At 45.1% G+C, this 24,754-nt stretch overlaps 1 protein-coding gene across 5 annotated transcripts in view; it reads right to left on the reverse strand.

The window, feature by feature from the left end:
- The window catches only part of ZNF277 (zinc finger protein 277), a 173,771-nt gene that overhangs the window by 32,181 nt on the left and 116,836 nt on the right, over window positions 1-24,754 (reverse strand). For all 5 annotated transcript variants that reach the window (XM_077265067.1, XM_077265071.1, XM_077265070.1 and 2 more), the window contains 2 exons: window positions 4,592-4,683; window positions 1,232-1,342 (listed from right to left, as the gene is read on the reverse strand). In XM_077265067.1, the coding sequence (XP_077121182.1) occupies window positions 1,232-1,342; window positions 4,592-4,683 (203 nt within the window). The remainder of the gene's footprint in view (window positions 1-1,231; window positions 1,343-4,591; window positions 4,684-24,754) is intronic.

Genomic DNA, 24,754 nt, shown 5'->3' on the forward strand with positions numbered 1-24,754 from the left:
ATTCAGTGATGAATCACGGATCTACATTAGGCAAGGTGATGATGCTGGTACTTTTGTTTGGTGCTGTTCCAATGAGATTTATAAAGATGACTGCCTGAAGAGAATATGCAAATTTCCAGTCATTGATGTTATGGGGCTGCATGTCAGGTAAAGGCACTGGGGAGATGGCTGTCATTACATCTTCAATAATTGCACAAGTTTATGTTGATATTTTGGACACTTTTCTTATCCCATCAATTGAAAGGATGTTTGGGGATGATGAAATCATTTTTCAAGATGATAATGCATCCTGCCATAGAGCAAAAACTGTGAAAAGATTCCTTGAAAAAAGACACATAAGGTCAGTGGAATGTAAGTCCGCAAGGACAGGGTCCTCTCCCCTCTGTACCAGTCTCTCATTGTAAATTTGTTTACTGTAAACGATATCTATAACCCTGTACGTAACCCCTTTTCTCATGTACAGCAACATGGAATTAATGGTGCTATATAAATAAATAATAATAATAATTATAATAATAACAATGTAATGGCCTCCAAATAGTCCGGATCTCAATCCAACTGAAAATCTTTGGTGGAAGTTGAAGAAAATGGTCCATGACAAGGCTCTAACCTGCAAAGCTGATCTGGCAACAGCAATCAGAGAAAGTTGGAGCCAGATTGATGAAGAGTACCGTCTGACATTCATTAAGTCCATGCCTCAGAGACTGCAAGCTGTTATAAAAGCCTGAGGTGGTGCAACAAAATACTAGTAATGTTTTGGAGTGGTTTTTGGTTGTTTGTTTGTTTTTCATGATTCCATAATTTTTTCCTCAGATTTGAGTGATTCCATAATTTTTCCCCTATGCTTGGTTACAAAAAGTAACCATTACTCACTACCACATTTTTTGTTCTTGATTTCTTTTAGTGTTTCCTAAAGTCAGAAAGTTGCCATTTGAAATGACTTTAGTTTTGTGCCATGTCTGTGATCTGCTTTTTTTCTACGAAATTAAACAACCGAATAAACATCCACCAAGGCCGGTGATTTCATAAATTGTGCCAGGAGTTGTATACAGATTTGCCTACATTGACTGAGGCTGATGCATTTTACACAAGTCTAAGTAAAAAAACGTGTTTGGCAAAATTTCAATTTACAGCCAACTAATTAAGAAGGCAGCTTTAAAAAAAAAAAAAAAAAATTTGAATAGGAATTATAGTCAGTATTTAAAACACATACATAAAAATATTTATATACCTGTCCAACTTCTTCTGTAATATGTCCAGAAATTCATTACAATAAACGATATTATCTGGCAGGCCAACATTGAATGAGTGCTCCTCGTTCATGTGATTAAACAAAACAGCTCTGCAAGGAAACAGTGACACAGGTGTATAGAAAAAAGAAAAAAAAATCTTGATTAAAAACCTGCGGCCCTAATAAAGCGAGTATATATGTTCACTGCAGGGCGAGTTCATGACGGAAAATCCTGCAAGTGCAGATAAAGGTCAATGCCATTCTCTCTGTAATGTTCCAGCAGCTCAGATACAGCGCTGACACACATGACTCAGGAAGAAAACAAACGCTAAAGTACCAATATATAACGGCAACACTTAATAAAGGTTTTAGACAATTTAGCATCCATTTTTTATTGACGCAATACATTGGCAAAACATTTTTAAGACAATCTGACACCATTTTTTGCTACCCCATCCAAGAGCAGCATAATATAGGATCAGAGACCTTGATTCCAGCGATGTATCACTTACCAGGATGCTTGTTGCAGTTTTGATAAAATCACTGTTTTATCTGCTGAGGATCTATGAGGTTTCTGAATTCGGAGCTCTGTAAAATCCCGCCCACACCACTGAATAGCTTCTGTCTACGTACACTGTGCATAGGCAGAAAGCTGCCAATCAGTGGTGAAGGAAGAGCTATACAGACCTTATGAATACGGAGGACTACTTGGCAGCAGGTTTTCTAGCCCTCTAATGATAATCTCCTGTTGATAAAAACTGTGATTTTTATCACAACTTCAACAAGCAGCCCAGTAAGTGAGAAATGACTGGGGAATTAGGGTCTCTGTCTATACATCATGCTGCTCTCAGATTAGGTGGCAAAAACCTGCCGACAGATTAAATTAAACAATTTTGCCAATAATCTTAAACATACGTTTCTCCATGGTTACAGACAAGTAAGAAGCGAAACACATAACTACAGCATCAGACAGAGTGCATGGTTTGTCATCTGTAACTATGGAAACAGTACAACAGGATATTTGTAATTATTATTTGAAAATTTTCTTTGCTTTTAGATGCACTGAAGCAACAAAACAATTGGTGCAAGATCGTGCATAGCTTTTGTCAATTTTTTTTATTCACAAACACTTCAAATTAGATGTGACATTATCATATTTTTAGGAAAATGGGCCCACTATAATGGTCACCAGTACTATTACTGAGATCTGAAATGCGACTACCATACTAAAGGCCCGATGCACGACAATCTAATGTATAAGGGACCTGATAGATGATGTCGGGGGACAGAAGGATCCGACGTGTCCGAGTTCGGATTGCTGATCCTTTTACTCTCTGGCAGCAGCGTTCTCATAGGGAGCATAAGAGAAGGGAGATAGCGTCCGGTCAATTTGGATGTTTTGGGTTGTCATTATGATTTAAAAAGAGAAAACACAGTAGTTTGACAATAAATGGCTTCACCCAACCACTAACCATGACAGAAGAAAAAGGTTTGGTGTTATCATTCATATTCTCTGAAAAAAGGCCAAGAAAACAAAAATTCTACCGGGGTATGTAAATTTTTGAGCACAACTATATACCAGAAAAAGGGCCCAAGATGGAGGACAAATATACCAAAATGGGAGACAAATTTACCAGAATAGAGGCATATTTACCAGGATGGGAGACATATAGTCATGGCCGAAAGTGTTTCAGAAAATGAAATATGCACTGCTGAGCTGGCTGTCAGTCATGCCGGGGTGTGGTTACAGACCCAGCTGTCAGTCGTGCCAGGGCGTGGTTACAGAGCCGGCTGTCAGTCGGGCCGGGGCGTGGTTACAGAGCCGGCTGTCAGTCGGGCCGGGGCGTGGTTACAGAGCCAGCTGTCAGTCGGGCCGGGGCGTGGTTACAGAGCCAGCTGTCAGTCGGGCCGGGGCATGGTTACAGAGCCGGGGCGTGGTTACAGAACCGGCTGTCAGTAGTGTCGGAGCGTGGTTACAGAGCCGGCTGTCAGTCGTGCCGAGGCGTGGTTACAGAGCCAGCTGTCAGTCGTGCTGGGGCGTGGTTACAGAGCCAGCTGTCAGTCATGCCGGGGTGTGGTTACAGAGCCGGCAGTCAGTCGGGCCGGGGCGTGGTTACAGAGCCAGCTGTCAGTTGCGCTGGAGCATGGTTACAGAGCTGGCTGTCAGTTGCGCCGGAGCATGATTACAGAGCCAGCTGTCAGTTGTGCCGGGGCGTGGTTACAGAGCCAGCTGTCAGTTGCGCCGGAGCATGGTTACAGAGCTGGCTGTCAGTCATGTCGGAGCGTGGTTACAGAGCTGGCTATCAGTTGTGCCGGGGCATGGTTACAGAGCCAGCTGTCAGTAGTGCCGGGGTGTGGTTACAGAGCCAGCTGTCAGTCGTGTCGGGGTGTGGTTACAGAGTCGACTGTCGGGCCGGGGCGTGGTTACAGAGCCAGCTGTCAGTCGTGCTGGAGTGTGGTTACAGAGCTGGCAGTCAGTCGTGTCGGAGCGTGGTTACAGAGCCGGCTGTCAGCCGTGCTGGGGCGTGGTTACAGAGCCAGCTGTCAGTCATGCCGGGGCGTGGTTACAGAGCCAGCTGACAGTCGTGCCGGGGCATGGTTACAGAGCCAGCTGTCAGTCGTGCCGGAGTGTGGTTACAGAGCTGGCAGTCAGTCGTGTCAGAGCGTGGTTACAGAGCCGGCTGTCAGCCGTGCCGGGGCGTGGTTACAGAGTCGGCTGTCAGTCGTGCCGGGGTGTGGTTACAGAGTCAGCTGTCAGTCGTGCCGGGGCATGGTTACAGAGCCAACTGTCAGTCGTGCCGGGGTGTGGTTACAGAGCCGGCTGTCAGTCATGCTGTTACAGCCGCCACTGACATTATAGTGAATGATGATTGAAGCCATGTGGCTCCCAGAAGGAATAAAGTCAATTTTCTCCAGGATTCCTCACTTTCAGTATAGTGGCCTGGCACCTTCATAACACTATAAAGCTGCAGATTAACCCTATATCTGCAGTTTAATATCGTTATCCAGCCTGACAGGTCCACTTTAAGGTAACACGAGGTTATACTTTATTTATATGTCTGTTTTCTCTCATTGGTTCCATTCACAACCCAATATCAGATAAAAGTATAGTGAAATATCTGCCACTAAATTATTTTTGTGGCTTGTGTGTATTTTTTATCTCTAAGTATTACACTTTTATTTTATCTTGAACTTACTTTTTATGGTACACATAAAAATAATCGGTGAGAACTGCACACCTATATCAACATCATAAAAAGATATTGTTCCATCTGTGTTTTTATTTTAGAGTCAGAACTGAATGCACATAATTGGTGCAATGCAACAAAGACAAAATGACAGAATAAAATAACATCAAACCTGTTTCCTTTAAATTCCTCACTGCAAAACATGCACAATCTGTGAAAACTTGTGTCTGATCTCTCCTGCTGCTGCTGTCCCAACATGTTCTTCTGAAAAATTCAACAGTAAAATAAACAAAAGGTGAGACTAGAATTGAAGCACAATATAAAATACAGGTTCTGACTAAAAGGGGCTGTCCCATGCGTTTTTATTTTAATAATGCCCCAGAAATAGTCGATGTAATACTATAGCAAAAGAACTGGTAAATTCCCTAAAGCTCCAAGACTGATACTCTGGGGGGCTTTATTTACTGTCCTTGTCCTTCAATAATGACATGCCATTAATGTGCACATGACTACTGCAACCACGACCCACGCAGTGATGCCTACATGACCCACGCAGTGATGCCTACATGACCCACGCAGTGATGCCTACATGACCCACGCACTGATGCCTACACGACCCACGCACTGATGCCTACACGACCCACGCACTGATGCCTACACGACCCACGCACTGATGCCTACACGACCCACGCACTGATGCCTACATGACCCACGCACTGATGCCTACATGACCCACGCACTGATGCCTACATGACCCACGCACTGATGCCTACATGACCCACGCACTGATGCCTACAGGACCCACGCACTGATGCCTACAGGACCCACGCAGTGATGCCTACACGACCCACGCAGTGATGCCTACACGACCCACGCACTGATGCCTACATGACCCACGCACTGATGCCTACAGGACCCACGCAGTGATGCCTACACGACCCACGCACTGATGCCTACACGACCCACGCACTGATGCCTACACGACCCACGCACTGATGCCTACATGACCCACGCACTGATGCCTACATGACCCACGCACTGATGCCTACACGACCCACGCACTGATGCCTACATGACCCACGCACTGATGCCTACATGACCCACGCACTGATGCCTACATGACCCACGCACTGATGCCTACATGACCCACGCACTGATGCCTACATGACCCACGCAGTGATGCCTACAGGACCCACGCAGTGATGCCTACACGACCCACGCAGTGATGTCTACACGACCCACCCAGAGATGCCTACACGACCCACGCAGTGATGCCTTCACGACCCACGCAGTGATGCCTACACGACCCAAGCAGTGATGCCTACATGACCCACGCACTGATGCCTACATGACCCACGCACTGATGCCTACATGACCCACGCACTGATGCCTACATGACCCACGCACTGATGCCTACATGACCCACGCACTGATGCCTACATGACCCACGCACTGATGCCTACATGACCCACGCACTGATGCCTACATGACCCACGCACTGATGCCTACATGACCCATGCACTGATGCCTACATGACCCACGCACTGATGCCTACATGACCCATGCACTGATGCCTACATGACCCACGCACTGATGCCTACATGACCCAGGCACTGATGCCTACATGACCCACGCAGTGATGCCTACATGGCCAGCACAAGATCACAAAGGCCAACATTTTACTACAGCAGTCACATGCTCATGTATGGGAATCTAGTATTGGGTAGTGTTGTGAGTCAAAAGAAATATATCAACTTCAATTACACCATTAACCCTTTCATCACCTTGCAAGTTTTCGGTTTTGTTTTTTGATCCCCTTCTTCCCAGAGCCATCACTGTTTTATTTTTTCGGCAATATGGTCGGATGGGCTTGTTTTTTGTGGGACAAGCTGCATTTTTGAAGGACACTATATATTTTACCACATCGTGTACTGGAAAATGAGAAAAAAAATTCCAAATGAGGTGAAATTGCAAAAAAAAGTGCAATTCCACAATTGTTTTTGGATTTTTATTTACCATGTTCACTAAATGCTAAAACTGACCTGCTATTATGAGTCTCCAGGTCATTACGAGTTTGCAGATACCAAACAAACAGGTTCTTTTTCATTTAAGTGGTGGATTTTTTTAAAAATTTAGTAAGAAAAAAAAGTATGTCGCCATCTTCCGAGACCTGTAGCGTGGCCGGGAGAGCTGTGGTTTATATTGATACCATTTTGGGGTAGATAAGATATTTTGATCACCTGTTATTAAATTTTATTGCAATGTTGCGGAAACCGAAAAAAAACCAATTCTGGTTATTTGATTTTTTTTTCTAGTTACATCGTTTACTGATCGGATTGCGGTAATTTACTTTATATATTTTGATAGACAGAACATTTCTTAGCGCAGTAATACCAAACATGGGTATTTTTTATTAGATTGAATTGGGCAAAAAGGGGAGTGATTTGAAGTTATGTTTTAATGTTTCTAAAACTTTTTTGGGTTTTACTATTTACTTGATTTAATAGTTTCCTTAGGAGACTTGAAGCTGCGAGACTGTGCTACACATAGCAGGGCTTTAGTGCTGAGATGTGTAGCATAAATCATGATCTCCTATGAATGCTGGCCATGGGCCGCTGATAATAGGGAATTTACAGTCACAGGCACAGTGGTCTTTTGCAGACCCCCAGCTGTCATGACAACCCATCGCTGCCACGTGATCACTTGACAGGGGCGCCAATGGGCATGTCTTATGACACGTTTCCAGCTCGTGAGAGTTGAATGCCACTGTCATAGATTGACAACGGCATTTAACATGGTAACTGCTGTGGGTGGATCGTGGTTCCTCCCGCGAATATGAGAGGCACATGTGCAGGAAAAGATGCGGGTTCAACACTGGAGCCCGCATCAAATACAGGGAGACGACCTTGGACTTGGCAAGACTGAATAGGTCTATCTTTGAAACTTTGTTGGGGCTTTATTTTTTTTTAAATTCGTTTATTAGTTGCAAAATAAATCATACAGTACACACATTTGCATTTGTGTCCATCATTTTCCATTATATCATAAAATGCAATTACTCACATTACATCATCACTTCTAGAGTATTACAAGAGTAACAAATGGTGTATGTCGATCACTAGTATCTTATTGTATAACCTTAACTACATCAACTACTAAAAGAGAAAAAGAAAAAAAGAAAAAGGAGAGAACGCCGCCAAAATAAAATTCCGTATAAATTTCACCCTGTAAGCAATATCCCCAAAACCACGGACCCTACTTCTCACATGTATACTAAATTATTATGGATTATAGAGTATGGTGAGAGGAGTTCCATCTGCCCCATATTTTCTCAAATTTATCTGGACATCCTCTATTCTGATATAATGTCCGTTCATACGGGATAATTGAGCTCACTAAATCAACCCAAGCTCTAAGAGATGAGCAAGAACCACCCATCCATCGCAGCGCCAGTACCTTTCGCGCCATAAACAGTATCTCTCGCAGAAAAATCCCAGTGTGGTGATCCCAGGTTTCCGCATCCCATACCCCAAATAAACAGGTCAATGGCTCAAGTGGGACAGGAATCGACAACAAGGATGTCAATAATGTCGTCACCTCTTTCCAATAATGAAAAATAACAGGACACCTCCAAATCATATGGATGAAGTCTGCATCACTGGAATGACATCTTAGACAATCTGATGAATGGAGACGACCCATTTTAAAAAGGCGAATCGGGGTCAAATAGGATTGGTATATAATGTATAATTGAGTCATCCTATTATTAATCGATGGGGAAACTTTAGTTGGAGATTCCAAAATATCGTCCCATTCTTCCCCTAGTGTATCCGGAAGGAGTCCCTCCCACTTCCCCTTAATAGAATCTATAATAGACCCCCTCCTATGGAGAACAAATAGGTATATATAAAGAGGAAATAAGTCCTTGAGGACCTTGCAAATTAAGAATTCCTATTAAAGGTAGAGATGAAATAGCTCGACCTGTACCCATATTCCGCATGTGCGATTGAAAGGCTGATCTTAATTGTAAATAGCGGAAAAATTGAGACCTCGGGATATTGTAAGAATTTTGTAATTGTTCAAAGGAAATGAAAATCCCCTGGTTATGTATATTGTTATGATCCTAGTGGCAAGGATCGCAGGTAGGACTAGCTAAGTAACTGAACAGACTACTAGCTCTGGGGAAGTGGTAACTAGATTGACCGCAACCTGATCCTATCCGCAAACAACTATAGGCAGCCGTGGAACGTTACCTAAAAAATCCTAGACGTCTCGTCACGGCCTGAGAAACTGACTATTCCTGGAGGGAAAGTAAGTCCTCACTTGCCTCAGTGGAAGACCCCAAAGATATAGAATAGCCCCCCACAAATATTAACGGTGAGTTAAGGGGAAAGCACAAACGCAGAGATGAAATCAGATTTAGCAAATGAGGCCCGCTAATACTAGATAGCAGAAAATAGGAAGGAAACTGTGCGGTCAATAAAAAACCCTATTCAAAATATCCACGCAGAGATTGCTCGAGCCCCCGCACCAACTAACGGTGCGGGGGAAGCAACTACGTACCCCAGAGCTTACCAGCAACAAGAAATCACATATTAGCAAGCTGGACTAGACTCATCATACACAGAAATCATATTGCAGGCAGATGAGCAAAAAATATTCAAACAGAACTTAGCTTATCCTGAAGAGGCAGAAAACGAGATAATCAGGAGTAATCAGAATAGCACTGAATACATTGACAGCCGGCAACAAGTGGAAGTGAAGCAGAGCTAAATAGGAGCCTCCCTGGTGAATAACGAGGCAGCTGATCCAGCAGACCCGCAGGATAATAAACCAAACCACCAGGGGGAGCCAAAAAACCAAAGTCACACAATACCATCTGTGACCACAAGAGGGAGCCTGAAAACGGAGTTCACAACAGTACCCCCCCCTTGAGGAGGGGTCACCGAACCCTCATCAAAACCCCCAGGGCGATCAGGATGAGCCACATGGAAGGCACGAACCAAATCGGCCGCATGAACATCAGAGGCGACAACCCAGGAATTATCCTCCTGACCATAGCCTTTCCACTTAACCAAATACTGAAGCCTCCGTCTAGAAATACGAGAATCCAAGATCTTCTCCACCACGTATTCCAATTCTCCCTCAACCAGCACAGGGGCAGGAGGCTCAACCGAAGGAACCACAGGCACCACATACCTCCGCAACAACGACCGATGGAACACATTATGAATAGCAAACGATGCCGGGAGGTCCAAACGAAATGACACAGGGTTAAGGGGAAAGCACAAACGCAGAGATGAAATCAGATTTAGCAAATGAGGCCCGCTAATACTAGATAGCAGAAAATAGGAAGGAAACTGTGCGGTCAATAAAAAACCCTATTCAAAATATCCACGCAGAGATTGCTCGAGCCCCCGCACCAACTAACGGTGCGGGGGAAGCAACTACGTACCCCAGAGCTTACCAGCAAAAAGAAATCACATGTTAGCAAGCTGGACTAGACTCATCATACACAGAAATCATATTGCAGGCAGATGAGCAAAAAATATTCAAACAGAACTTAGCTTATCCTGAAGAGGCAGAAAACGAGATAATCAGGAGTAATCAGAATAGCACTGAATACATTGACAGCCGGCAACAAGTGGAAGTGAAGCAGAGCTAAATAGGAGCCTCCCTGGTGAATAATGAGGCAGCTGATCCAGCAGACCCGCAGGATAATAAACCAAACCACCAGGGGGAGCCAAAAAACCAAAGTCACACAATACCATCTGTGACCACAAGAGGGAGCCTGAAAACGGAGTTCATAACAGTATATGACCTACTGAGAGAACACCATATGATATCCAAAATTCCGTGGACGGGTGGCCCAATAGTCCCAGAAAATAACTGTTATTCCACAATGGCATTTCCGCTGCTATATCAACAGATTGTTATTTTTTTAATTTGTCTCCATATTGATCGTGCCAACCGGAGCATAGGCAACAGACGAGGAACACCAACCCTCTCCAACTCCAGAAACCCCAATGGACAATCAATCCGGGCAGAGTGAAGCAAGTGGTTCTCAGAATTAGGAAGAGAGTTATTGGGCATCCATTTATTTATCATTTTAGCCTGCCCGGCAAGATAATATAAGTAAAAGTCCGGCAAAGCCGCCCCGCCCCCCTGTTTCGGTCTCTGCAGAGCAGATAGTCTAAGTTTAGGCCTAGTTTTCCCCCATATGAAAGATGTAGTTAGGGAATTTAGAGTCGCAAAGAGGGATTTAGGTATTGGGACAGCACTGTGTTGGAAGCAGTAACTTAACTTAGGGAGCAATATCATTTTGATCAGATTGATACGACCAGCCACAGAGAGCGGGAGTTTATCCCAGGTAGCAAATTTGGATTTGACCAGATCCAATAATGGGTAGATATTAAATTGTAAATCAAATTGACTATGTTGAGACATATAGATTCCCAGATATTTGAAGTTGGAGACAATGGGCAACGATGAGAGAGATTCGAGACGTGGCATTGGGGTATGAGAGAGAGGCATCAGGGCAGACTTATCCCAATTTATATAAAGACCGGAGAATTTGCTAAATTTGTCTATAATCATTATTACTTTTGGTAACGTATCCTCTGTTTGATCCATAAACACTACCATATCATCAGCATAAAGGCCAATAATGTCTACCCGATCCGCTATGTGTATCCCCTTGATGTCAATGGAGGACCTCATTCGTATTGCCAAAGCCTCTATCGCCAAGGCAAATAGAGCAGGGGAAAGAGGGCACCCTTGGCGAGTTCCCCTATGTAACAAAAAAGACTCAGACATCAAGCCGTTCACAACCATAAGTGCTCTAGGCTTCGCATATAATGTACCTATCCCTCTCAGAAATTTGTCCCCAAAACCGTACCTTCGCAAACATGCAGAGAGGAAGGACCACTCAATGGAGTCAAAAGCTTTGGCTGCGTCCAGCGAAGCCAATGCCCATCTATTATCTGACTCTAGAGAACTATATTGGATGACCGACTGAACCCGCCTAATATTGATGGAAGTACTTTTCCCAGGCATAAAGCCAGTCTGGTCCAGGTGTATGAGATCTAATATAATCGTGTTCAGTCTGGTAGCCAGAATCTTAGCAAAGATTTTATAATCTACGTTCACCAGAGAAATTGGTCGATATGATCCACAATCTAGAGGATCCTTCCCCTCCTTCCTGAGCACAATAATGTTGGCATCATAGAACGTTTCAGGCACAGACTCTCCCTCCCATATTCCCCTAAGTACCTTCAATAGAAGCGGTGCCAACTTATCTCGGTATTTCCTGTATAGCTCAATGGGAAACCCATCCGGTCCCGGGGCCTTCCCAGTAGCCATGTCCGCTATAGCGTGTTCCACTTCCTCCAAAGTAAACTCAGCCTCCATGAAGGCTTGTTGAGATGGGTTCAGTGTGGGGAACGTTATATCTGATAAGTAATCTAGACAGTCATAAACATCAAAACCGCTACTGGATTTATATAATGATTTATAATAGTCGTGAAAACATTGAAGTATTTCATCAGTAGAGGATACTAATGAGCCATCGAGTGCGCGGATCTGCAATATTGTATTGGAGGTGTTATGTTGGCGTACTAAGAAAGCCAGGAGTGTGCTGGCCTGGTTCCCCAGCTCAAAGTAGGACTGGCGGGTAAAAAATAGTTTGCGTTTCGATTTAACGTCTGTATGTTGAGTATACAACCTCTGGGAAGTAAGCCACTCAACCCTGTTACAGCTAGTCTGATTTGCTATATACGTGGCCTCCGAATCTTTTAATCGCTGCTCTATCTCATCATCCTCCCCTGCCGTCACCCTTTTAATATAGGAGATTGTAGAGGATAAGCACCCCCTCAGATATGCCTTGAGGGTATCCCGGAATAAACCAAGATTCTGGGGTTCCGGGTGTGTTAAAATAAAACAATTTAACTGGTCAATCGTCCTATCACTAGAATCTATTAATTTCAACCAGAAGGGATTTAATTTCCAGGATCTATTATTATTGGACTGCCCATATTTAAGTTTAAGAGTTACCGGACTGTGTGCCGAAATCCCCCTATTGCCATGTTCAACATTATCCACCCACAATGCCAAGCCACTAGATCCAAATATATAGTCTATACGAGATAAAGATCGCTTAGTAGATGAGTGGCAAGTATACCCCTTAACCTCTGGGTGACTCACTCTCCACAAGTCCAGCCAACCGCTGCCATCCATAAACAGTGCCAGTTGGGAAGGGGACTGAGGCAGAGACTCCCCGGACACCGTATCATCCAATCTCAATCTGTCCATGGAATGATCCATGACCAGATTAAAGTCACCCATACAAACAACACTAGCATCCAGATATTTTAGGGAGAAACCCAATGCCATACGGAGAACCGACATGTTAGCGGGGGGAGGGTTATAGGTACACAATATCACATATTCACGTGAATTAAGAAATGCATGCACAAAGACAAAACGGCCTTCAGGATCCCGCCGTGCTTCTCTGGCCTCCCATCTAACCTCCCTGTGTATCAACAGAGAGACCCCTCTTGAGTAGCTAGTATGAAATGCATGGAGAGACCATTGCACCCACGGCTTTTGCATACATCGAACCGTATCCCTAGTCAGGTGTGTCTCCACTAATGCCACAACATGGGGATGATGTCTTTTAATCTGCGAAAATACCTTGACTTTCTTCCGAGGAGTCTTAATACCCCGTATGTTCCAGGTCATGCATATAACTTCAGACCCCATATATACATAAAAGTGAAAAATATTATATAGTATGTTATTCGGGCGTAGCTCAGAGACATCACACAGAGCAAAAAATTAATATTGGCGGCAACCGTACATATCAAACAACCAAAATTGGTATATGAAACCAAACCAAACAAAACTGGAACAGTAGAGGAGCATGTTCCCATACTCCTACAGTCAAATAGAAAAGGGGATACCCTCACTGAATTCAGTGTCCGGTATTGTTGCCACCTTTCGCACCCATTCGAAGAGCTCTATTTATATTGCCATTAGACAAAGAACTTAGATTAGTTGTCTTTCACATTAGACACCCCGTGAGACCGTAACCATTCGGCCGCCTCCGCTGGATCTGTAAAGAATAGAGAGGAGCCCTCATGGACAATGCGGAGCCGAGCTGGATACAGCATGGAATAAATGATATTCTTATCCCTGAGTTGTTTCTTGATATCCATGAATTGTGCTCGCTGCTTTTGGAGTTCCATGGAGAAGTCCGGAAAAATCGATATAGTAGCATTGTTGAATTTGATGGGGCCCTTCTGTCGCGCCAGGCGAAGAATAGTATCTCTATCTCTGCAGTTGAGGAGGCGTGCCAGGAAAGGTCAAGGCGGAGTTTCAGGGGGAAGAGGTCTCGTTGGGACCCTATGGGCCCTCTCCACCGAGAATGTTGAGGAGAATCCGTCCCCCAGGGAGGTCTTAAGCCATTCTTCCAGGAATTGTTCGGGTTGCTGACCCTCAGAGCGCTCCGGGAGACCAATAATCCGAATATTGTTGCGGCGCAGTCTGTTTTCCAAATCATCTGCCTTTTGTTTCCAAGCGTTTACGGAGCCAGCAGCTTTTGTTATTTTAGACTCCATAGGAGTGATGGTATCTTCTATATGAGACACTCTGGTTTCGACTTCCGAAATACGCCCTCTCATAGCTTGCATGTCATGCCGCAAACGACCCACCTCTGTATGCACATCCTCTATTTTTTCCGTAAGAGATGATCTAGTGAGGGAGATAGCCTGCATTAACTGCTCGGATGTCTGTTTAAGGGTCAGTTCGTCTTGTTCTCCCTCCTCATTACTATCAGAAGGACGGCCCTTGCGCTGGGCCGGTGCAGAGTTATTTCTGAGAGAGCGCACGTTATCAGGGGGATCATCCCTGGCATATTTCCTTAGTTTATCAGCAGCTCCTGCTCCTTTAGAGTGCTGCATGGTAGACAGTTAAAAGGGCTCCACAAATAGCCACAATTGTAGTTATGGATAAACCGAGCCCTAGTTTCAGGTCCCGTATAATGAGGTACTGGACTGTGCTCCAAAGAGGCCACTGGTCTGGCAGATAATGGGGTTTATAGAAGCAGTCTCGTTAATCTTCACCTGGGCTCTATATATCTGTGCAGGCTCTTAGTCTCCACGGGGGGGGGGGGGGAGCAGCAGGAGGGGGGGTTAATCCTCCTAGTATTATGGCGCTGGTATATGAAGTATCTGTCTGATAGGGGGGGCGCAGGGCCCAATTTCTCAGGGCACACACACCACACCACCCCTTTATGCTCTCAGATATGTGCTCTCCTTCCCAGCAGGACCGCAGGTGTAATAAGGAGCGCCGCTTCCCCTACTGTCAGGGTGCGCGCTATATTAATGGCCGCTGCTCCCCACAGGCACCGCTGTCCCCCTCAGGCCCCACAGTCACTGCGCACCAGCGCGGCTCTCACCGCTATTATCCGGTTACCACCGGCTGCAAGGAGAAGTAAGCCCGGCTCCAGCAGAGGATGGCACCGCGTCCTGTATTCCAGAGTGCACGCACCAAAGATGGCCGCCACTACACGTGCAGTCTCCTGGCCGTCTCAGCACCTCAGATCACCGCAGCAGCCGCCCGAAGGGTCCACAAGGCTCCCACGATTGTAGGGTTCCAGTCTCAGTCGGTACCGCCTGCGAATGCAAGGTACTAATGGCAGGATGGGTTCAGAATGTACGGAGCTCTCACTAAGTGCGTCCTTCTTCTTCGGCTACATAGCCACACCCCTGGGTCTTTATTTTTAATGGAGTAAAAGAGTGTGATTAAAATTTTTAGATTTTTTTTTAATATATATTTTTTCTAGATTTGTGAAAACTGATTGGTCAGAGTCATGCAAAGAGAAGTACCAGCCAGCTCTTAAAAAAAAAAAAGAAGAAAAGTTAACTCATTAGGAGCCAAATACCGATTGCTAATATGTTTGCAATAAAGAAGAAAAATAAAGAAAAAAAATATTTTATTCTGCTCTGCAGCCACTATTAGATCCTGTGTCCAGTTCAATATGAAACATTTGGTGAAAAGTCCTCTTTAAAAGCAAAACAGAAGTCTGAGGCTGGGCTATCGCTGACTTGCTACTCCTTCTGAGCCACTGTAGAAAAAATAACCCCGAGCAGTTACTAATGAGGACTAGCCAGGCATTAGATCTACGGGAAAAAGCCAATGTGCAAGGTTTTATTTCAGTTCAGTAACCACAAATTATTTGTTTTGCCCAAAATAAAGAACAATGTAGATTCTTAGTGTTGTCAATTACAAAAGAATTGTTAATCCCGTGTTAGCTCTTAGAGCCATTACATACATGTGTAGTGGTAAACGAATTTTCTCTGCAGGAAAGAAGCATACTGAAAAGCGAGATCTGCATGTGGCAGTTTCAGTGTCTCGGCTAAACATCTGCTGCATCTCACAAACACATGGTGAAGGGATTTAAGGTATTAATATTTATTTGGAAGCTGCAACTGAAATATTGTAAAACTGTAGCACCGAATGTTATGCACTTATTGAGAAAGTGTTACAAGACATCAAAAGCAAGGAGCGCTCCGATAAAAAGAACATCACATTCCAGACTGAATTATTAGGAGGTAATAATACAGGTGGACAGCAGATGGGGTTATCACAACTCCTATAATACCGGATATATGAACTATTAATCTGCACACTGATGGAGGCGGAAAAATATCTTCTACCTTGTTCTTTTTTTTACAGAATATATCTAACATCCTGTGTAGACCACTAGCTATAGTGCCTAAACCTAGATATTTAGGATCAACATTTCAGTGTACACGTCGTTTCTGCTGACATGAGGAATAACAATTTCTGGCCACAATATGACATTCATCCAGTATTTTTCATCAGTTCATTATTCTGCATGTTCTCTCTGTCCTAAAGGCAGCAGACAAGCTGCCATACACAGTAATAAATGGACTCCTGGGCTACATTTTCTGTATCACACAGAGGCAGCAGCATGGAAGAAATTAGACCGCAGTACTGATCTGTGTGGCTGTGAATCCAGCACTGAAGTGAAATACATTTGCTGAAAGCTGCAGACAAATCTACCTCTCTCTCAGTCTGTGTCTGCTTGATCTCTCACTGTGCCGAGTGATCCTCACCTCTCCATAGAGAATTATAGTAGGTGTAACCTGGCAATCTGTATTGTTACCAAGAGAAAATGGAGTGGTTCATTTTTCACAATGAATGATAAGCTTAAGAGGCAGGTTGGAAGGGGAAGAAGTGGCTCACCAGCAGAGAAAGAAGCAAATTTCTCTGACAAAATATAATACAAAAGTTTCTTTCACTTGACCTACTGATTTATGCAAAGTTTGGGAAATGACCATTTAATAAACAGTAGCATATGTAAATATATGAGACATGTAATATCTCATAACAGGGGACAGTGGCATCTGTTACCTTCCAGCAGCTTTTACCTCTCCTTACCTGCAAAACTATGAAAATCTTTTAGAAATCCCAGTAGTCACTGGTTTTAGTGGTAAAACATTTTCCTGTATGTTTTTAAACAATGTTTTACCTCAAATAAATAATCATCTGTGACCCCATGCTGTGATGTGTGTATGCTCTATTTTTCTTCTTTCCATGTCTAGGAGCAGTGGTATCATCAGACTACGGTATGTCCCTGCAGTAATATATGTATCCTCTCTCTTGCTCCTCCTCTGCCCAGGAGCTGTGGTATGATCAGACCATGTCCCTGCAGTAATGTCTGTATCCTCTCTCTTGCTCCTCCTCTGCCCAGGAGCTGTGGTATGATTAGACCATGTCCCTGCTTTAATGTCTGTATCCTCTCTCTTGCTCCTCCTCTGCCCAGGAGCTGTGGTATGATCAGACCAAGTCCCTGCAGTAATGTCTGTATTCTCTCTCTTGCTCCTCCTCTGCCCAGGAGCTGTGGTGTGATCAGACCATGTCCCTGCAGTAATGTCAGTATCCTCTCTCTTGCTCCTCCTCTGCCCAGGAGCTCTGGTATGATCAGACCATGTCCCTGCAGTAATGTCTGTATCCTCTCTCTTGCTGCTCCTCTGCCCAGGAGCTGTGGTATGATCAGACCAAGTCCCTGCAGTAATGTCTGTATCCTCTTTCTTGCTGCTCCTCTGCCCAGGAGCTGTGGTGTGATCAGACCAAGTCCCTGCAGTAATGTCTGTATCCTCTTTCTTGCTGCTCCTCTGCCCAGGAGCTGTGGTATGATCAGACCATGTCCCTGCAGTAATGTCAGTATCCTCTTTCTTGCTCCTCCCCTGCCCAGGAGATGTGGTATGATCAGACCAAGTCCCTGCAGTAATGTCTGTATCCTCTCTCTTGCTCCTCCTCTGCCCAGGAGCTGTGGTATGATTAGACCATGTCCCTGCTTTAATGTCTGTATCCTCTCTGTTGCTCCTCCTCTGCCCAGGAGCTGTGGTATGATCAGACCAAGTCCCTGCAGTAATGTCTGTATTCTCTCTCTTGCTCCTCCTCTGCCCAGGAGCTGTGGTGTGATCAGACCATGTCCCTGCAGTAATGTCAGTATCCTCTCTCTTGCTCCTCCTCTGCCCAGGAGCTCTGGTATGATCAGACCATGTCCCTGCAGTAATGTCTGTATCCTCTCTCTTGCTGCTCCTCTGCCCAGGAGCTGTGGTATGATCAGACCAAGTCCCTGCAGTAATGTCTGTATCCTCTTTCTTGCTGCTCCTCTGCCCAGGAGCTGTGGTGTGATCAGACCAAGTCCCTGCAGTAATGTCTGTATCCTCTTTCTTGCTGCTCCTCTGCCCAGGAGCTGTGGTATGATCAGACCATGTCCCTGCAGTAATGTCAGTATCCTCTTTCTTGCTCCTCCCCTGCCCAGGAGATGTGGTATGATCAGACCAAGTCCCTGCAGTAATGTCTGTATCCTCTCTCTTGCTCCTCCTCTGCCCAGGAGCTGCGGTATGATCAGACCATGTCCCTGCAGTAATGTCAGTATCCTCTTTCTTGCTCCTCCCCTGCCCAGGAGATGTGGTATGATCAGACCAAGTCCCTGCAGTAATGTCTGTATTCTCTATCTTGCTGCTCCTCTGCCCAGGAGCTGTGGCATGATCAGACCAAGTCCCTGCAGTAATGTCTGTATCCTCTCTCTTGCTCCTCCTCTGCCCAGGAGCTGTGGTATGATCAGACCATGTCCCTGCTGTAATGTCTGTATCCTCTCTCTTGGCCCCCTCATGCCCAGGAGCTGTGGTATGATCAGACCATGTCCCTGCAGTAATGTCTGTATCCTCTCTCTTTCTGCTCCTCTGCCCAGGAGCTGTGGTATGATCAGACCAAGTCCCTGCAGTAATGTCTGTATCCTCTATCTTGCTGCTCCTCTGCCCAGGAGCTGTGGTATGATCAGACCATGTCCCTGCAGTAATGTCTGTATCCTCTCTCTTGCTTCTCCTCTGCCCAGGAGCTGTGGTATGATCACACCATGTCCCTGCAGTAATGTCTGTATCCTCTATCTTGCACCCCCTCATGCTCAGGAGCTGTGGTATGATCAGACCATGTCCCTGCAGTAATGTCTGTATCGTCTCTCTTGCTTCTCCTCTGCCCAGGAGCTGTGGTATGATCAGACCATGTCCCTGCAGTAATGTCTGTATACTCTCTCTTGCTTCTCCTCTGCCCAGGAGCTGTGGTATAATCAGACCATGTCCCTGCTGTAATGTCTGTATCCTCTCTTGATCCTCCTCTGCCCAGGAGCTGTGGTATAATCACACCATGTCCCTGCAGTAATGTCTGTATCCTCTCTCTTGCTTCTCCTCTGCCCAGGAGCTGTTGTATGATCAGACCATGTCCCTGCAGTAATGTCTGTATACTCTCTCTTGCTTCTCCTCTGCCCAGGAGCTGTGGTATAATCAAACCATGTCCCTGCTGTAATGTCTGTATCCTCTCTTGCTCCTCCTCTGCCCAGGAGCTGTGGTATAATCAGACCATGTCCCTGCAGTAATGTCTGTATCCTCTCTCTTGCTTCTCCTCTGCCCAGGAACTGTGGTATGATCAGACCATGTCCCTGCAGTAATGTCTGTATCCTCTCTCTTACTTCTCCTCTGCCCAGGAGCTGTGGTATGATCAGACCATGTCCCTGCTGTAATGTCTGTATCCTCTCTTGCTCCTCCTCTGCCCAGGAGCTGTGGTATGATCAGACCATGTCCCTGCAGTAATGTCTGTATCCTCTCTCTTACTTCTCCTCTGCCCAGGAGCTGTGGTATGATCAGACCATGTCCCTGCTGTAATGTCTGTATCCTCTCTTGCTCCTCCTCTGCCCAGGAGCTGTGGTATGATCAGACCATGTCCCTGCAGTAATGTCTGTATCCTCTCTCTTGCTCCTCCTCTGCCCAGGAGCTGTGGTATGATCAGACCATGTCCCTGCAGTAATGTCAGCATCCTCTCTCTTGCTCCCCCTCATGCCCAGGAGCTGTGGAAGGATCAGACCATGTCCCTGCAGTAATGTCTGTATCCTGTCTCTTGCTCCTCCTCTGCCCAGGAGCTGTGGTATGATCAGACCATGTCCCTGCAGTAATGTCTGTATCCTCTCTCTAGCACCCCCAGATGCCCAGGAGCTGTGGTATGATCAGACCATGTCCCTGCAGTAATGTCTGTATCCTCTCTCTAGCGCCCCCTCATGCCCAGGAGCTGTGGTATGACCAGACCATGTCCCTGCAGTAATGTCTGTATCCTCTCTCTTGCTCCTCCTCTGCCCAAGAGCTGTGGTATGATCAGACCATGTCCCTGCTGTAATGTCTGTATCCTCTCTTGCTCCCCCTCATGCCCAGGAGCTGCAGTATAATCAGACCATGTTCCTGTACGGTCAGACACAGCCATTACACAGTACACAGCAGGGGCACATTAATAAGATTAGCTCAGCACAGGAACATTTTATGTAAACACACCCAATTGTGGAAATTATTAATATTCCAACATCTGCTGATTAAAATGAACTTTTGTTGAAGGGAAAATCCCTTTAACCCCTTTCCGACATCGGGCGTAATAGTAAGTCTATGTCAGACTCCCTCCCTTTGATGTGGGCTCCAACACTGAATCCACATCTTTTCCGGCACATGTGAGCTGTTTTGAACAGCTGACATGTGCCTCTAACAGCCTCGGGTGGAATCGCAATAACCTGTTAACCTGTTAAATGCTGCTGTCAAACTCTGACAGTGGCATTTAACATGTGCTTCAGTGGTCGGTACTCATAGCAAGTGAGCAATTCTCCTACATACAGGTGATCTGATCAATAAAAAAAGGATTAACCTGATCACTAAACGACGTAGCAAAAAAAAAAAGTAAAAATGCCAGAATTAAGGTGTTTTTGGTTGCTGCGACATTGCATTAAAATGCAATAACAGGCAATCAAAAAATCGTATCTGCACCAAAATGGTATAATTAAAAACGGCAGTTTGGCAAGCAAAAAATAAGCCCTCACCCAACCAGAGATCACGAAAAATGGGGACGCTTCAGGTATCGGAAAATGGCGCAATTTATTTATTTAATTTTTTGTAAACAAAGTTTGGAATTTATTTTCACCACTTAAAAAAAATAAATAAATAACCTAGACATGTTTGGTGTCTATGAACTCGTAATGACCTGGAGAATCATAATGACTGCTCAGTTTTAGCATTTAGTTAACATAGTAAAAAAGCAAAACAGTAAACAACTGTGGGATTGCACTTTTTCACATTTTCCAGTACATGATATGTTAAAACCAATGGCGTTGTTCAAAAGTACAACTCGGCCCGCAAAAAATAAGCTCTCACAAGGCCATATTGACCAAAAAATAAAAAAGTCATGGCTCTGGGAAGAAGGGAAGCGAAAAATGCAAAACCAAAAATTCCTCGGGTCGTTAATGGGTTAACACCTGCCAGACTGGGGATTTCTGTGAAACTTCAATAGTGAATGCTGCAGCAGATCATGGGAAAATAGAGGAGTGCTGCTGGCTCGTCTGCCAAGAAATCTATAGTTTTAATTTTGAGCAGGAGAGTGGATCTGTGAAGAAGGGACTGTCCAGAAGCAGACAACAGCGTTAATGGGTAAGAGCAGTTCTCAGAAACTGAAGCGGTCCTTTATCATTTTTTTTTTTAAACTGATTACCGCACAAAAAATAAAAACATCAAAATACATAATTAAACTACCGTATAGACTCATGTATAAGCAGAGTTTTTCAGCACATTTTTTTGTACTGAAAATGCCCCCCTCGGTTTATACACGAGTCATTGTCCCAAAAGCTGGCGGAGGGGGAGCAGCAGAGCAGCGGGTCACAGAGGCAGTAGTTGGCTGCTGTGGCTAAAGCCTGTGCCCGCTGCTAAAGAGAAATGCAGTGAGCGCACAGTGTCAGCAGCAGTCGCCGGCTTCCAGCAGCTGCCAGGCAATTTCGGGTGCCCGCTCATTAAGGTAATGAATATTCACCTCTCTCTACTCCCATAGGCGTGAATATTCATTCCCTTAATGAGCGGGGACACGTGACCGCTCGGCTGCAGGAGCTGCTGGCACTGGAACAAGATGCTTCAAGGGCATGTAGGGAACGTAAGTAGGATTTTTTTTTTCATGCTTTTTTCATGTGGGCCATACATACAAGGATGGGAATAAGGAGCCATGCAGACAAAGATGGGAATAAGGAGCCATGCATGCAAGGATGGGGATAAGGAGCCATGCATACAAGGACAGGGATAAGGAGCCATGCAAGCAAGGATGGGAATAAGAAGCCATGCATGCAAGGATGGGGATATGGAGCCATGCACGCAAGGATGGGGATAAGGTGCCATGCACGCAAGGACGGTGATAAGGAGCCATGCAGACAAGGTCAGGGACAAGGAGCCATGCAGACAAGGATGGGAATAAGGAGCCATGCATACAAGGATGGGAATAAGGAGCCATGCGTGCAAGGATCGGAATAAGGAGCCATGCGTGCAAGGATGGGGATAAGGAGCCATGCATACAAGGATGGGAATAAGGAGCCATGCATGCATGGATGGGGATATGGAGCCATGCATGCAAGCATGGGGATAAGGAGCTATGCAGACAGGGATGGGAATAAGGAGCCATGCATACAAGGATGGGAATAAGGAGCCATGCATGCATGGATGGGGATATGGAGCCATGCATGCAAGGATGGGGATAAGGAGCCATGCAGACAAGGATGGGAATAAGGAGCCATGCATGCAAGGATGGGGTAAGGAGCCATGCATACAAGGATGGGAATTAGGAGCCATGCATACCAGGATGGGGATAAGGAGCCATGGATACCAGGATGGGGATAAGCAGCCATGCATACCAGGATGGGGATAAGGAGCCATGCATACCAGGATGGGGATAAGGAGCCATACATACCAGGATGGGGATAAGGAGCCATACATACCAGGATGGGGATAAGGAGCCATGCATGCAAGGATGGGAATAAGGAGCCATGCATGCAAGGATGGGAATAAGGAGCCATGCATGCAAGGATGGGGATAAGGAGCCATGTATACAAAGACAGGGATAAGGAGCCATGCATAACAGGATGGGGATAAGGAGCCATGCATACCAGGATGGGGATAAGGAGCCATGCATACCAGGATGGGGATAAGGAGCCATGCATACCAGGATGGGAATAAGGAGCCATGCATACCAGGATGGGGATAAGGAGTCATGCATACCAGGATGGAGATAAGGAGCCATGCATACCAGGATGGAGATAAGGAGCCATGCATACCAGGATGGGGATAAGGAGCCATGCATACCAGGATGGGAATAAGGAGCCATGCATACCAGGATGGGGATAAGGAGCCATGCATACCAGGATGGGAATAAGGAGCCATGCATACCAGGATGGGGATAAGGAGTCATGCATACCAGGATGGAGATAAGGAGCCATGCATACCAGGATGGAGATAAGGAGCCATGCATACCAGGATGGGGATAAGGAGCCATGCATACCAGGATGGGAATAAGGAGCCATGCATACCAGGATGGGAATAAGGAGCCATGCATACAAAAATGGGAATAAAGAGCCATGCAGACAAGGATGGGAATAAGGAGCCATGCATACCAGTATAGAGATTAAGGGACAATGCATACCCGGCTTACATTCGAGTCAATAAGTTTTCCCAGTTTTTCGAGGCAAAATTAGGTGCCTCGGCTTATACTCGGGTCGGCTTATTCACTAGTATATACGGTAACAGATTGGATAGTATAGTATAGTATATTTTGAATTGAAATCTTCTTTGAGTAGTGCTAGTCCAGAATGTTTGCTTCAACTTGGACCTGATTGAAGTTAAACAACAAAAAAAAAAAAGAGTGAAATAAAAATCTGTGAAGTATGTACACTTGTTTCAAGCCTGCTGTTAGCTCGTCATTGACGGGGACTGAAGGGAGCCACTACTGACCTGTCTTTTTTTTTTTACTAGAAAAAATAAGAATTACAGTTAATTCAAAAGGAAATTTGCTTCATGGAATATTGTGATAAATTAATTAAAAGGGGGCAAACTTTATAAAAGCAGCTGTAAAGGATCCACAGTAGTAGGTGATGGAAGAAGGACAGAACACTAAGTCCCATGTCCCCGTACACTGCTTCGGTAGGATTGGCCAGCACCCACCACCTGCAGGACTGCCTTCATGGAGGCTGGATATAGTCTCTAACCAGGGGTTGTTCCTTACAGCTAGGTTATACTGTAGGTTTTCTACCATTAGCTTTTAGGGGTTTGCCATCATTTTGCCACCTTTCCCCATGTAGGGCACAGGGCAGAGTCTGCTTCTATCCACCTTTGCATAAAAATACTATTTATAACCCTATTAAATCAATAGTTTCTCACATTTTAATAACAGCAGAATTCAGAAAAAAAGAAATAGCGCTTACTACAGCATGTTATTTTTCCTCCCAACAGATAAATGTTCTTGCTGGCTGCTCAGAAACGGAGCTGTGTGTTTCTAATGGAAACCATAATAGACTAGACGGCATCCACTATTCTGACACTGCTGCATTTTAATGAAGAGCTGGGCTATATCTGGCGAAAAGACGGCAATCAAGAACCTCAGCCATGCGATGAGATGAGATGCAAGTACAATGAGCAGGGAAGGCTGTGCTGCTGGAGACACTGCCCAGATCTCGGCTAGGTAAGAATATCAGCAAGATGTGGACTGGGAAATGTATGAAGCGTGTCTGAGAATTATGCACAGGCCTCCACTTAGGACACAAACAAGTGTGCAGACGCTACATGTAATACAGAAGGCAGCGCAAGTGGTGTGGGACAAACTAAACCCATGTGTAAGAAATAAAGGAACATTAGTACCCTTTAACTAATAACCCTATATAATACAGCATGATTAAAAGGTTGGT

The sequence above is a fragment of the Ranitomeya variabilis genome, chromosome 5, assembly GCF_051348905.1.
Source record: "Ranitomeya variabilis isolate aRanVar5 chromosome 5, aRanVar5.hap1, whole genome shotgun sequence".
In the NCBI taxonomy this organism is placed as follows: domain Eukaryota; kingdom Metazoa; phylum Chordata; class Amphibia; order Anura; family Dendrobatidae; genus Ranitomeya; species Ranitomeya variabilis.